Here is a 14,933-nt window from a genome sequence, read left to right on the forward strand (position 1 = left end):
CGTCCTCTGCCTTTCAGAAGTCCGCAGGATACACAGATCTATCGCCGTGGTGCTCTGCAAATCCGCTTTCAAAATATACTGCATACAAAATAACTTGCAGGGACTTAAATACGTTAATAACTTAAGAACCTAAATAAGCTGATATTTGATGTGACCTACATTAATAGGGAGGCATTACATGGCAGATAAGCAGAAAGTTCTCATCCGTTGTATAATACATGATTTATTCATACCATAAACATATTGAGAAAAGGATATGCTCTGGTATTCTGTCTACTTATTTTTCCCGCAGAAAAAAAAATAAAAATTATGTAAGAAGATCATGCTGGTGAGAAGATATTCATATCACAACAGCAACAGACTTAGTGGCAGGGCTGCCAGATACCTCTTTATGGTTGGAAAGATATAGAGAAAAGCGCATAGGTTGCACTGCAGTGCACCCATAATTCTAACTACCAGCCTAAGAGTGGAAGCAGTTCATAGAAGAGGCTAATGGCTTTACCCTGACTGATACCATTGCATTAATAAAAATCATCAATAAAAGCATCAGTTCCTGCTGTACTGTAAATGAGACCATGGCTGAGTGTGCACTGCAGCTGCAAGATAAGGCACTAGAAAGATATCTAAATTTTTGGCTAATTCTAGATGTCAAGATAATTGGATTTTCCAAATTAAACCTTTCTGTAGTTAAAGAGGATTAAGGTTAGGGACTGTAGCAGGGAAAGCTACTGACACTGTTATGAAGAATTTTTTGCTACAGGGCCATTTTTCTTCTTCTATGTCTGCTCTAAGCAGGCAAAATGGCAAGAGCTTCATAAAAATATTGAAGTAGTTATATCATTTGCCATCAAAAGTTGGCATGGGAAAGCTTTGTTTCTCGTGCATCTACCTATTCATTTTATGAGCTCTTAACAGAATTTTAGTGGGTGTTGAAGGGACAATGTAAGATTGTTTAGGCTAAAGTTTATTAAAAGGTCTGTGAAATGTAACATTACTAGATATGGTAGAAGGTAAGGATATTGCAGAGCCAAGGTGCTCAGAGAAGAGGAGTATGTACCGTTGGGTCAAATATATGCTTAAACCCTTGATCAAAACAAAGTTTGTTGCTCAGGAATGTCTTTTGGCTTTTTAATTGCCATGATAGCAATGTACATCCCTCAAACCTTGTGAACACTCTGTTTCATGAAGGAATTAATTGGTATTTTAATAGAAGTGCTGACAATATAAATACTCCTTGAGACACTTTGTCTCCAGATGGTTTCTCTGCAAACTTTCTCTGATTCCCCACACTTCCAAAACAAGGATATAAACCTCCTGACATAGCAGAGCATGAGTCAGTCCCATAACTACAAAAAGAAATCTTCCCTATCATCAGATTACTCTGCAGCCTCTTCTTGTGCAAGTTCTTGCATCTTTGCTGAAGCAATAGATTTTGTCCGCTGCTGAGGTAAACCACCAAATTCAGTGGACTCATGTCAATCATGGTCCTTACGTTATTGTACATTGCTAGAGGAGCTCTTTCTTATAGTTTAAGGTCATCTCAAGGACTTCACTTTTTCTGACTGCTGGAATTGAAGGCTGGAGTGTAGCACCATGTGATGAGATATCACTGCAGAGCTCACTTGCAAGATATGCAAAAAAAAAAAAATCGTCTTTCTTTATCAGTTTAGCAGCTACCCCCATACTCATGAAAGAGCCTAACACTTCTTCCACTCCAAGGCCAGAACAGCAACATCCTCCCTGATGTATCTGAGAGGGCATTGCAGAAAGGACCCTTCAGATGCAAAGACACAAAAACACATGCAAATGGGAAAAAACAGTTGTCCTGTCCTCTCTGCAAGGACTCTCTTGAAAGTCCATTGGAGGCCTTGCAATCCCCTGCACAGTGTGACTATATCTGGAGTAGCTGCACAGTGTACAGCACGACAGATGATGTTCTGTAGGCATCCCGATTTCCTGGACACGTTGCCAGATATTCATCCATGGGTATAGACTTCAGTGCATAAAGGCTTAAGCAGAAAAATCCTTAGGGATTTCACCGTATAAAGTTTTCTCCTCCAAAGTTTTTATGGGCTGAAGTTTTATACCCTTAAAGACTTTACCCCATAAAAATCCAAGAGGATAATAAAACAAATAGCATCTATGTCCAGGGTCAGTATCTTGGGGGAAAAAAATGCTCTTGGGTAATAATAATACCTTCAGTAGCAGTATTGACCAGAAACTAGGGATCTATCCTTTTCCCCGTTGGCTGACATATTACAGTTGTTGCCCTCTGAGCTAGTCACTATTTGCATGCTGTGCAGAGTAGCCATGGGTACATGGCAACACAGAAATATTATAGGCGTGACTTTGAACTGTTCTTGAGGATGATAAAGCCAAAACTGAACTCTGCAGGCAGAATACAGAGCTTGTCTGGTTCAGCCGCTCATGTTTTCATCTCGCTGCCTCACTCCATGTATTTTAAATCTGAAGTGTATGGATACACCCAAAACCACATTCCCGTGCTCATATTAATCCAGATTAGGAAATGGCTGCCAAGCTATAGAAAATAAGCAGAATACCCAACATCTCACACAAAATAAGGCTGAGCTAATTCTGTGCCTATATTTACACACAAAATTCAGTAAAACTTGGACAAGTAGGCCTCTGCTTTTTAAAAAATGTACCTTGGAAAGCTAGATTGGTGCCATTGTTTTGCTACTGATCCTCTAAGGGCTCTGAATGACAAGATAATTAAAGTCCATAGAAATATGAAATCCTAAAATCACTTTCCTATAAATCAGTGCAGACTGGTAAGTATTCCCGCAGGGAGGAATGGGCATGGATGCATTCATGGGCCCCCGAGCTCTTGGCAGGAGGACACACTTGTTATTTTCTGGTCTGATACCTCCAGATCTGTGGCATTAACTGTGGATAACACGGCTGTGCCTGTGGAAAGCTGGAACTCCTCCTCACCAGGAGGGAAGGTTATTACTGCCCCGGGTGGTCATGATACTATTACACACATTTGAAGCTTGTTAATTTTCCAGGGCTAAATACTGCCCACTCCAGATTGCTTCCATTCCAGTAAATGCAGGATAATGGGCTGACTAAATATAGTAATCTAAAATATAAACAAATCCCCAGTGATACCCTCGACATCCAGGCAGAGTATTCAGTGTAAGAGCACTCAGGGTGCACGCATGGCAGCCTATCCCAATATGTGCTCAAAACAATTATAGCATTTCTATGGTATTTCTGCACACCCCATACTGATAAACAGGATGGAAATAAACTGGCATAAGACCATATCAGAGGACCTGTTGTCTAAAGCCATTAAAGAGAAGGACATAGATACTTAACTAATTGGCACTCTCAGCCTTCCGTTCCAGGTTGGTGGGAGCAGTCGTCAGCTAAACAAATGACTCACAGAGGCACACTATGTCTTGGATAATTTTACATAGGTGGAGGATAGACTGGAGAACAAAAGTGAGGACTTATCAGTAAAACACCAAGCTAGTCCCATAATGATACCTTCTGTGAATCACTTCAATGTATAAGGTGATCTGGGAGATTCATGCACCCTATTAAAAAATATATATCTTTTCCTCTCATGCTTTTCTGACCGTCTCTATTAACTTTGTGTTAGTATTGTCACCATTAACCGTGTTTACGCTTTCGCCAAGACACATTAATGAAGCCTTGCGGTTCCCCCAGTTTCCAGAAAGGACTGCCCACGTCGAGAAGACAAAATCTTTGTTAGCAACAGACGCAGCCAAAGCAGCGCTGAACATGGTCTTACCCAAACCCCAACCCCGGAGGAACTGCAGCTCAACCTCCCTTGCGCTGATCGATAAGAGTACCGAGCAAGGTTGTTTCCAGGCTGGTAGCTCCTCCTGGCAGTTCCTGCACCAGTTCATTGGGGTCCACTGAGTGTGAAATCCACCTCTCCGCATAAGACCAGCACAATGCATCATCTGAATCATTTTTAAGGGATGACAAGGTTCATAAGCTTCGTGTTGCCCTCTGCACAGGAGTGAATTTTACTCTTAATGCAAATGGTGTTTAAATGCAATATTTTAAGACTAATATTCCGTATAGACACAGTGTCTGATTCATGCCAACCCAAGGGGTAATATGAATGCTTAGTATTGTTTAACAAGCTCCCAAGGACTGAATAAAACCCTCAGATGAAAGATGTGACCTTCAGCGAGCATGGGATCACTTTTTCTTTTCATCTAAAAAACAATTTATCTAATACTTTTCTCCTCATTGAAGACATAGGCTCGCTGCATTGAAAACTGTTTACAAATGTTCTTTCTCCATTAAATTGATTTTCTGAGTATAGATAGGCAGTGTTTTCTGGAACTAATTTAAATTCCCCTCTAATTAATATTCAAGACCAAAATATGTTATCTTTGCATGACTGTGCAATTATTAAAGGGAAAATATCATCTGTGAAAGTAATTATTTTTCTTTTTTTTTTTTTTTAACTAGCCGTTAACCGACATGAAATGTATCATTTCTTTGCCTTTTTTAGGCTATGATTGAAGAAGCCATCACTAGAGAAGAATCTTTTTCAGTTATGTACACACCATTTGTGACAGAAGTCAAGGCTGACAAAATAAACAAGATAAAGGACATCTTTGCTAAAAAGCACCCTGATTACGTGGAGCACATATATACAGGTAACAGCAGATTTCACATGCTCTTAAGCACTATATACTCTTTGTGTGTGTGGCTGACAAAAAGAGTTTGAGTCTGGAGCATGAACCTTTACATTTCTACACTTCTGGGGGAGGAAATTAACTTCTGAGATTTGCTCTGATTGTACATGATTTAGGTAATCAAATCAGTACTTAAGCGAAGCACAGACTTTTACACTGCAAATCCCCATAAAGATTATTTTTATCCATGTTTCAGTTGTTGAATTTCATTATTGCAACTAATCTTTTGTTCAAAGGTAGATTTGCAGTGTATTGTGGTGACAGCGAGACCCAGGTTCATTCCCATCTCCGTGGATTTCCATCAGTCACTGATGGTCATCCCTGCAGCAAGGCCTTCGCTTTCCAAAAATATCCTCCCTTCTACAAGCACTAGTGGACTGACCGCCACCTTTGAGAGGATCTCAGCTGCAGGGACGGGAATAGGTAGCCAGGTTTCCTTTAGCCTGTTGAAGACAAGTAGGAGCCAGAGTGAACAAGGGCTTTGCAGAGCCTGTTGTCATCTCCTGGCAGAGTGAACGCAAATAGCATCTCCTGGAATAAACAGACACTTAAATTCTGGTGACCACAGCCTTATTTCAAGAGGAACGGGCATGACATTTTGGCAAAAGAGAGGCAGGGGAATAAAAGGCATTTCTTACTATCATTAACCTGGTGACTTGGAACATAGTTGACCCTGATAACGCTTGGCTTTGAGTTGGTGATTGAGAAACGCAAAGGGAAAAGTACATTTCTCAGGTCAAATTCTAGAAAGCCTCTATCGTCGTCACACAAAGTAGATGTGTAGCTCAGCCCTCACTGCCGCTTCCAGCAGGGTGGTCTGAAAGGCTGAGATGCTGCCCGCTCCCTGCAAGAGTTACACCCAGGTCAGAGATGACGGCTTAGTCCTTGTAGCACCGCTGAGCCCCAGCACTCAGCAGATAAATAAGGCTTCCAAAACGATACACATTGTGTCTTTGGGGAGGAAAAGAAAATCTATTTGAAAAGCACAAATAGGAATTAGGAAACCAAGTGTTTACCACAAAACTGTGCAAATATTTAACACAAGTAAACTCGTTTTATTCATTTTTGGTTTGCTTTAGGAAACCAGTATAAAACTAGATCGTGTTTTGCAAGTTGCAGACGACCCATGTATTGAGTTTCTGGCAGTAGCTTTGGGGTTGTTTGAGGAGGGAAAATAAGGACTTATCTGTCACAGAGGTTGTGAAGTCCTTGTCTACCGTTTACTTGCTGGTGTCACTTTGTGGAGAATTTCCAGGGGCAAAAGTATTGGCATTAGAAGGAGCATAAAACAAAACTCCCTGAATCTGATTTTTAAAAAGATACATTCATGTTTCACATAATCCTCTCAATTTACAGCAAGGGTGAGACTTCCAAGAGCACATAAACAGCAAAAGTGTGCAAGTGTTGCACTGAAACTCAGTTTGTGTTCATAAATCACTGAATCTCTCTGAAAGTGTCACCAGTCATTTTCTCACTCCTCCCAATAAGAAAAAGCTAGAAAGAAAAAAAAAAGGTGTAGAAGATCCCAGTCCTATAGTACTTTAGTCAATTATAAAACAGATTGAATAGAGACAGTTCTGCCCTCAAATATGTTTGTTTACAAAAATCTATTGGTTAAAAGACTTGCTTCAATTTTACACAAATTTCTCTGAGTGCAGGTTCTGGGATCACTGAATTTTCTAGGAATTAAATGGGATAGCCAAGGAAAAACAATATGGGTATCAGGTTTTGAGAGTGCAGTGATGTGAGAGGTCTCATGCAGGCAGGACCTCTGCCAACCTCCCTCCTTTCTGTCCTGGAAACCCTCTCGGAGAGAGTGGATGCTGCTCCTTTCCCTAGACTCAATGCTGAGATAACTCACAACGGTGTTAGGGTTAGGTGAAGTCAGCCTAGTAGGGGTTTCTCAACTTATCTATTCAGATCTGACCTAAAAATCACACTGCCCACCAAAAAAACATCACAAGCAACAAGTTTAGCTCATTGTCGGTGTGATACCACTGAGCATTCCACCTGCAGGTCTATCTCACATAGGTGAAATTAAAAATATGAGCTAAGCCCCATTTTAACAGTGGGTGTGAAATACCAGACATCTCACGAACATGTTATTTTAAATAACCTTCCTATTCTGTAACAATCATCCATCCAATTTTAGTCCAAGTTCTGCTAGAGTGTAAGGACTGAATCGATTTCCAAGGAAAAGGAGCAGATACACATTTAAATCCAAGTATACAATGCAGTTTGTTGCAAAATTGAGAATCCGTCAGAAGCAGAACATGCTGCAAGGGAAATATCAGGTCCACTCGCTTTGATTTATACAGGGGTAAGTCCGGAGAGCTCTGAGTGGGGTTCTCCATTTGTCACCGTGACCGCACAGCCTGGCATCTTAAAAGCAGAGCTCACTGAAAACAGAGCACTCCTTTGTGAAAAGTGACACTGACATTCAATCTAGGTTTATTTTTTGCAGGGGAAGGGGAGGGAGGAAAGGACCGGTCTGGTTCCCTAAGCAAAGGTGGTTTATACAATTGCTCTGAGCATCTGTCCTCGCGGAGGTCAGGGCAGACCAACTCAGCCGATACACAGGTTTTTTGGCAGTGGCAGTCACAAACTCTGGCCAAGCCACAGCACATGCTGTCACGTGCCAGCTGGGTGGATCAGAAAGGACATGCAGGAAGCCTGGGGTTATGGTGGTGGTGATGGTAAAAGCACAAATCCGTAGGAAATCAAACCTCATAAATTCAGGGAACAACAAAACGGCTTTTTTTGCAGTTAAAAGATCAGGATGTTATGTTACTGAAGTGTTGAGTTATTAATGCTTTGGATGATCAGCATTGAAAACTGCATAAATGGGAAGAACATGTTTTATCTTATGCATCAGCAAAACTTAAGCTGTTGATGAAAAAGGTTGCAAAGTCTGGAATTTCAAAACCCAGTTATAGCTGGATGGGTTGGTTTCGTCACCTTTGTTTTGGCAAGCTTTCTGGATTACATTTCACTCCTTCTTAGACTTCCTATTTTTTCCTCCAAAAAAGTAACTTCTCTTGCAACCGAAAAGAAACGTGACAGTGGAAATTATTTTCATTTCCCTATTCCAGATCCTCATGGACTTCACATCTTGCCACAGACGGCTAAGTGGCCGTCCCTGCCTCCCCAGCAGTACTTACTGACTCTGGGTTTCAGAAAAAAACATATTGGAAAAATCTTGGAAAGGTGCTCAAGTAGAAAACTGCCGATCTTTTCAGGTACGCCAACTTGCTTGATAGCTGTGATAGCTCAGGGGTGACCTCCATGATCCTTGCTAAATGAGGGGGCTTGGGGGGTTTCTTGGGACCCATTTCTCTGTGCCAGCAGCCCTCACTGTCCAGACAGCTCTCCCCATCCTCCTCTCTCCTCCTCCAGTTTGCCTGTCATCTCACTAGATCCTCTATGGAAAATGTATATGAATAAACACAGTATATGGTTTTGTGATTTCATTTCCTAGACCGGAAAGCACCTTTCAGTCCTCCCACAAAAGAAGAAACAAAAAGATATTGGGATAGCACTGGGAAGAATATCGTGCCAGTAATGGATTTTATAAGAAGCACCAAATTAACTGTGAGTATAAAATTCACTTTCTGTGAAGCCTGTGTGTGTGTGGATGACATGCTTTTTGGTGGGTAATTCATTCTGCACATGCTCCTCCCGTGTCCAGAAATGCTCAGTGAATTGCATTAGGAACAGAGTTCAATTGGGTTTTAGATACTTTTAAAAAGTAGCCCTAATTATTTAACAGTGTACCCAGTTTATTTAAAAATCACTTTGCATGCAATTTTCTTAAATCTTTATGGCCTATTATATTATATCCCTACTTCACATAACCGCCAAAACTACTTGCTATATTTAATACCCATAGTATACTACACATATCATCAGGATCTCCATCAAGAGTTAATAATTGCTACTTGAAGCATTTCTAGTGATTTAGATCCTGATCCCTATGTCGTGAAGTATGTGAAATAACCTTCAAATCTGTTACAACCATATTGAAGGTATATTAGTTAATTCTACTCCATACTTTCTGCAATAATGTACACAGCTTTTTAACACCATGGCTTTTGATTAGCACAAAAGGTCAAAAATCAAATTTGCATGTAGACTAGACTGTTTTAATGCAATTCTTAAATTATTCTCCTGAAAATAAGTGGAAGAAGCCTCTCCTCCCCAGATTGTAAATGCTAATGTTAACGCTTTTTCCCTAGCAATAACAGTTTTTTACTTTTCTGTATGTTGAAGGAATCGGAGCCATTTCCTCGTCAGGGGTGTCTTAGCAAATCACAGGATTTATATTCTTGGGTTTTGATACCAGATAGGAGATTGACAAAAACTGCTACTTAGCAACCCCTAGAAAGGAAGAAACATTAGCTAGATATTTGGGGAAGCTCTATCTCCTTTACTCTCAGAGAGCAGCTGCTGAAACAACAATAAGTGCTTGAACTCACATGCTTAGTGGGAGGTAAAGGTGCTTAGTGCTTCGCCAAAATGGGTGCTCATAAAGCATCTGCACCGGTGTGAGGCAGGCGGAGCAGGCTGAGGGCAGACATCCTCAAGGAAACACACAGCTGCTTCTTTCCCGTTCTTTCCTGAAGCCATGTGCTATTGACTTCGGATGACCAAAAGCCCAAGTTATTTATGTGCAGGCTAATAGAAGTGGCATCTTTGGGAAAGTGAAATATCTGTTATTGCTGTGTGCATTGTACTTCGAACATTTAAGAAGCTAGAAGTATAAACAGGCAGTGGGTTGGGTATTGGATACAGAATAAAACCCTGGTCTTTCTGAAAGCCTCAATAAAACTGCAATTTTTTAAATTTTGCTCGGCCCCACAGTCCTCTCTTTGGGTATAACACAGAGCTTTTAGAGGTGAGATTCCTCTATTGCAGTTATTCAGCTTCTAAAGAGTATCAGGAAGAGAAAAACTTTGAAATCAGATATCTTTTGGATTCCCCATAACTACCCTGTTCTGTAAATGAATTTGGAGGAACAGGACCACATGGTTCAAGCAGAGATACGCGGCATCTGTTATCCAGGGTATAGGAAAAAGAAAAACTCATCATGTAAGGGATGAGAGCATAGTGGTGTGTTAGGATTTCCCAAGCCAGACCCCACTAGCTGTATGCATTTACACTGTTCCTACACAGTAATATTTTCTACCAGCTCTAGACCTCGCCTCATACATTTAAATATTCTTGCTGAAACAGAAGAAGGCTCCCAAAATTACAGGGTGAAATCCCAGCACCACTGAAGTCAGCAGCAAACTTCCCTTGTTTCCAAGGAGGTCAGCATAGCATCCGCATGGTTCAGGCGAGGTCTACCCAAGTGCCGCTTCCAGCAGCAGCGAGAACAGGATAACAGGCCTGAATCCTGGTCCTATAGACTTATAACCAGCCACCAGAGGGTCAGTATGGGAGCTTTAATGGAGAGGAGGAAAGCCCCAAGACAGAAGAAATTACCACTGAGTTAGAACAAACAGCTGCCAATTCCACATCCATCATCGGTGGAAACATATTCGCTTTCCCTTCCGTTTTCATAGCCTTGAAAGATCCAGGCAAGACAGAACCTCTGACCCAAAGAGCAAATGACAAAGCTGATTATACCTGATAATACAGATAGGCACAGAGCCAGAACTGCTCTGCTACTAGTGATTAAAATCTCTTTATGGGCCTGGCAGAGATTTGGCCACTTTTGCTTCCTTGAAAGTATTCCAAAATTCTCTTCAAGCTAGAAATACGATTCCATCATATTTCTGTCACACACAAACTAAATTAAAAACTTCTGGAAGACAACCTTCAGATACAGACTCTAGCTTTACAACTTACTTTAAGAAGATAAAAGAATATATTTGTTTTTAATAGAATAAACATTCCTTTCTGCCCTCTTCTTCATTTGCAGACGCAAACGTACAATCCAAAATGCTTGTCCTAATCAGATTATTTTTGACAAAAACATCTCAGTGCTAAAGCAAAGCTTATTAAGCCACGGCAACCCTTAATATAAGTCAATTCTTCCACCTCAGTTTTGCAGCTACACAACCTAGAGTTAATTATATGATTTATATACACACCACTGTTGGTAAGACATGAAGTTAAAGGTTTAAAAAAGCAGAGCATTTTCTGTTGGCCCCCCTTCTTCATAAAGAACAGCCAGTCCCATTTAAATCAAGGGGACACTTGTGTATTGTAAAGCAAGAAGCATGTGAGAGAGGATGTTGCAATCTGGTCCCCACGCAGCATCGTCTGCTGCTGGTGGGGAAACGCCATAAACCTCATCTACCCAGAAATACATACCATGACACAAAGGTTATTGTATGTGCCTTAAAAAATATATGTCAGTCAGACCTTCAGCTACTTGTATTCCAATCAAGATTACCAGCACCGGCGAGTGGTTATTCTATGAAGTGATTTCACCGGGGTAATTTCAGCCGCTTTGTACACACCAAGTTTGCCTTTCTCCTGCTGTAGCCCCATGTCGATGGCACATCATGCTACTTAACAGGAGAACCAGTGGCCAGGAGGGCTTATTAGACTGCTCATATTATAAAGGTGAACAAAACCTACCATATGATTCACAGCATGATGCATACATTTACAGATCTCACTGTTTTGTTGTCTGTTTTTTAAGTAGAGGGAAAGTGTTTACTACATACAGATTTCAGCACACACATTTTCTGGAGGATACCAAGGGCATTAAAGAAACATTATGATGGATTTTTTCCACTTGTTATTACAATACACTACAGAGATGTTTGTAAGGCATAACTTCATTCAGATTTTGAGCTGAAAAATAGCGCTAAAGACTCCACAATAGAAAAGAACTACTACCGGGGGGCATTCCAGACTTTTGTAAAGTGGTGCTCTTAAAGCTGATGGTTAAACATGCCGCACGTATGGGATACGACAGATCCTGCTTTAAATCCAGGCTGACCAGCCACTTTGCTTTTCTTTTTCTTTAGCACTCCTAGCATTCAGCAATTAAACTTTATTTATAAATAGAAGTGGCATAACGGATGACTCCTTTCTTGAGCAAAAAGAAAAGCGAAAAGAGGGGGTATCATCCCAAAATTCTCATTACATGAAATGACATGATTCACTCCTCTCACATGCTCTCCAGCTCCTTTTGCAATGAAAGCCTGTCCTATCTTTGCTCCGGTTGTTACTGCTGGGTATTTGGCAAGAGCCGGTAAGCTCCATCCAGAATAGGCTGATCTGGTTTTTGTAGGTGCTTTTTCATCCCAAGGTCAGAGGACTGAAGATGTCCCAGGGCTGATCCTCAGGCATCAGGACCTTATTGCTCTCCTAGAAGGAAGGTCTTCAAAGATGCCTCTGGGGATAAACACCTTTTTTTTTAATTTTGTCTAAAGGGAATTCGTGCAGCAAAAATTTTCTGGGGAAAGCTTTCTTGGAAGGACCCCCGCCTCAGGCAAGGCTGCCTATTAAGAATAAAGTCCTCCAAAGAAAGTCCATCAATTGCTCATTTTTAGTTTTTTCTTTAAATTCTCCTTGGAATACTAGACAATAGGGGTGAGGCCCATCTAGAAAGTAACAGCTTCATAATTTAATCATTTATTGTCTCAATATGTTACTGCATTTCTAACCAGGATGCAACTGTGACTCCACAGACTGCATTTGTTGGTTACTTTTCAACCTGATTCCTCAAATGTCTATCTCTTCTCTTTGTTAAAGGAGCCAACTCTTTTCCACTGAAGTCTCCATTTAAGGTTGCTCTTTACTTAACCTTCACCGTGCCTACTTGAGCTGCTTTCGTCTTCATCTGATTGCCTGGACACTTTATTATGTTTTTTACTGCAGCTTAGTAGCCCCTTGAATTCTGCTATAGTTCATGTAATTCTCATCATGTGGTTCAGCTCCCCGTGGAATTTTTTTCTCCTGCCAGCAGCAGTTATTTACTTTCTCTTTCTGCATTTTTCGGTGTCACCGAAACACCACCTCTGACAATGTTCAACCTCCTCTAATCCCTTCAAAAAACCCCGCTGTCCGTTATTTATTTATTTACTCCCAGCATACTGTAAACTTAAATATCATTGCTATGTCCACAGAGTGCATGCTGGCACAGATGCCCAATTTGTTTCCCATAGCTACATGGCATGCTCTCATATTTTTCTGGAGAGTCAAGCAGAGAAAAAATTGTTTTCTTTTTGCCTTAACTTTCTTAATCATTGGAGAAGCCCCCAACAGACACAGCATGATGAGAGAGGATTTTTACCTGCTTTCTTAGCTGGTGATTCAATATACTCATTTCTTAGTGCTTACACAAAAAGGTTTTGGGCGGATTTCAAGAATAGCAGGGGAAAACCTTTTGCTGCATCTAAAATGTTGTGAGACTATTTCATGTTGATAAGAGCTCGCTCTCTCATTAACTGATTGCTTCTCCTTATTTTAATGCACACAGCTCTACCTGGGAATGCACACAGCTATCTGGCTTTCAAACACCGATGATCAGGTGGAGATGGGGCTCCATTTTTTTCCTTGCTTTAATGCCACGCTAACTAGACTGTGTCAGACTTACAATTTCACATATCAGAGATCACAGAAATCTTTTTTTGTTGCTGATGTCTCCTACTAATACTAGGTCAGGTCCTCAGAAAAGGACTCTTCAAGTGATAAAAATAGTTTGCAAGAAGGTTGTCCTGGTCTCCCTTCTTAGAGGTTGGTCAGCAGAAGCTCATAAGAAGGTAGGCCTGGAAGGGCTCTCTTGGCTCCTCAAGTCAAATCACCTGCTATTATACACCTTTGTGTCACCTAATATCCTATTCATAAATAGAGTAAAATCCATCTTAGAACTAGTTAGGCTTTCTGTCTTTTCTGCTCGTGGTGAAACACACTGCAGACCTTCAACCTGAATTATAGGAAGCTTAATTGCCACCCCAGTCTTATTTGTACCTATTTATACACAATGGTCCTTCTGCTATCATTGTCTTTTATCTCTCCTTCCTTTTTCAGTTTGCTCTCTTTGGAATTTAGCCCTGCATTATGTTTTATTGAGAAGAATAATAAGCTCTTGGCATTTTCATTAATAGACTAATCAAACCACACTTCTCTCAAAAGAGGTATCTCCTACCGCGCTGGCTTCTCTGCTCCATGATGCTTGGGATTAAATTAACCTCTCCAAACACAGCTGACTGGAGCTATCTGCAATACTCCAGAGAACTGCTGACCAGAGCTCCTCTTCCCTGTGCAGTCCCTGATTCTCTCCTTCAGCTAATGGAAATACCAATTCATTGGCTCAACTCTTTCTTTTTCAGTTGCTTTCATATCTGGAGCTCCCAGATTATAGCTGCATTCCTGCCACTGGTCTCCAATGCATCGTCTTTTATTTTATACTATTTTACAAGTATATTAGGTATTATATTAAAAGGGATAAAATTAGCTGTACCAGGATTATTTGTATTTTTCTAGGGTTAAAAGAAAACGAAGCTTTTTTCCATTATTATTCTTGTAAGATGTATAGAGAGCAAGAACAACTTTGTTATTAAATCCTTAGACTTGATACAAGAACTATGTTTACAGTCATTTTGATAACACTTTATGCTCGCCTAGTGCAAATTTCTGCAAAACCAAGATCAACATCAAACCAATAGATCAAGATTTTTTGCCAAGAGAAGTTCATTTTAAAAACAGGACACCATTTATTGAAAAATAAATGTCATTCAAAACTTTCCATTCACCCTGTTCAATATATGATTGGACTTGAAATCACCTACCTGGAAGCGTACGTAGATGGCAGCATCAATGTGCCACCATATGCAACTGCCAGAACAAAGGTCTACTAAAAATACAGGAAGGGGTTTTGAAAATTGATGCCAATTCTTGGAATTTCAGGCACTTAAATACATTCAAAACCCTGATTAGATGAATGGAAATTTCACCCAGAAGGGCTGAGCATTCAGATATGCAATGGCTACATCTCGTCGGGAATCTAGGCCAAATTGCTTTTGAAAATCTCAGTAGGGTGCTTATTTGCATTTTTGGCATCAGAATACTTTTGAAAATATGGTGGTAAGGCTGCCATCCATCAAACACTTCAGCAGGTGCTGAGATTTTATGCAAGCACTTGGCTGAGTTTCTGTATTCACATGCTTAAAATTTACCATGTGCCTAGCTGCCTGGAGGATCAGAGACCACCTCTGCAGGTTTTAGTCCCTCGAGGTTATATATTTGAAAACTATGGATTTGCCT

At 40.6% G+C, this 14,933-nt stretch overlaps 1 protein-coding gene across 1 annotated transcript in view; it reads left to right on the forward strand.

Annotated features, from left to right (window-relative positions):
* SPATA16 (spermatogenesis associated 16) overlaps positions 1–14,933 on the forward strand; it is an 80,703-nt gene that overhangs the window by 47,066 nt on the left and 18,704 nt on the right. The window contains exons 5-7 of the mRNA XM_072867995.1: positions 4,520–4,667; positions 7,799–7,945; positions 8,185–8,297. Of these exons, the coding sequence (XP_072724096.1) occupies positions 4,520–4,667; positions 7,799–7,945; positions 8,185–8,297 (408 nt within the window). The remainder of the gene's footprint in view (positions 1–4,519; positions 4,668–7,798; positions 7,946–8,184; positions 8,298–14,933) is intronic.

The sequence above is a fragment of the Ciconia boyciana genome, chromosome 7 (assembly GCF_034638445.1).
Source record: "Ciconia boyciana chromosome 7, ASM3463844v1, whole genome shotgun sequence".
NCBI lineage: Eukaryota > Metazoa > Chordata > Aves > Ciconiiformes > Ciconiidae > Ciconia > Ciconia boyciana.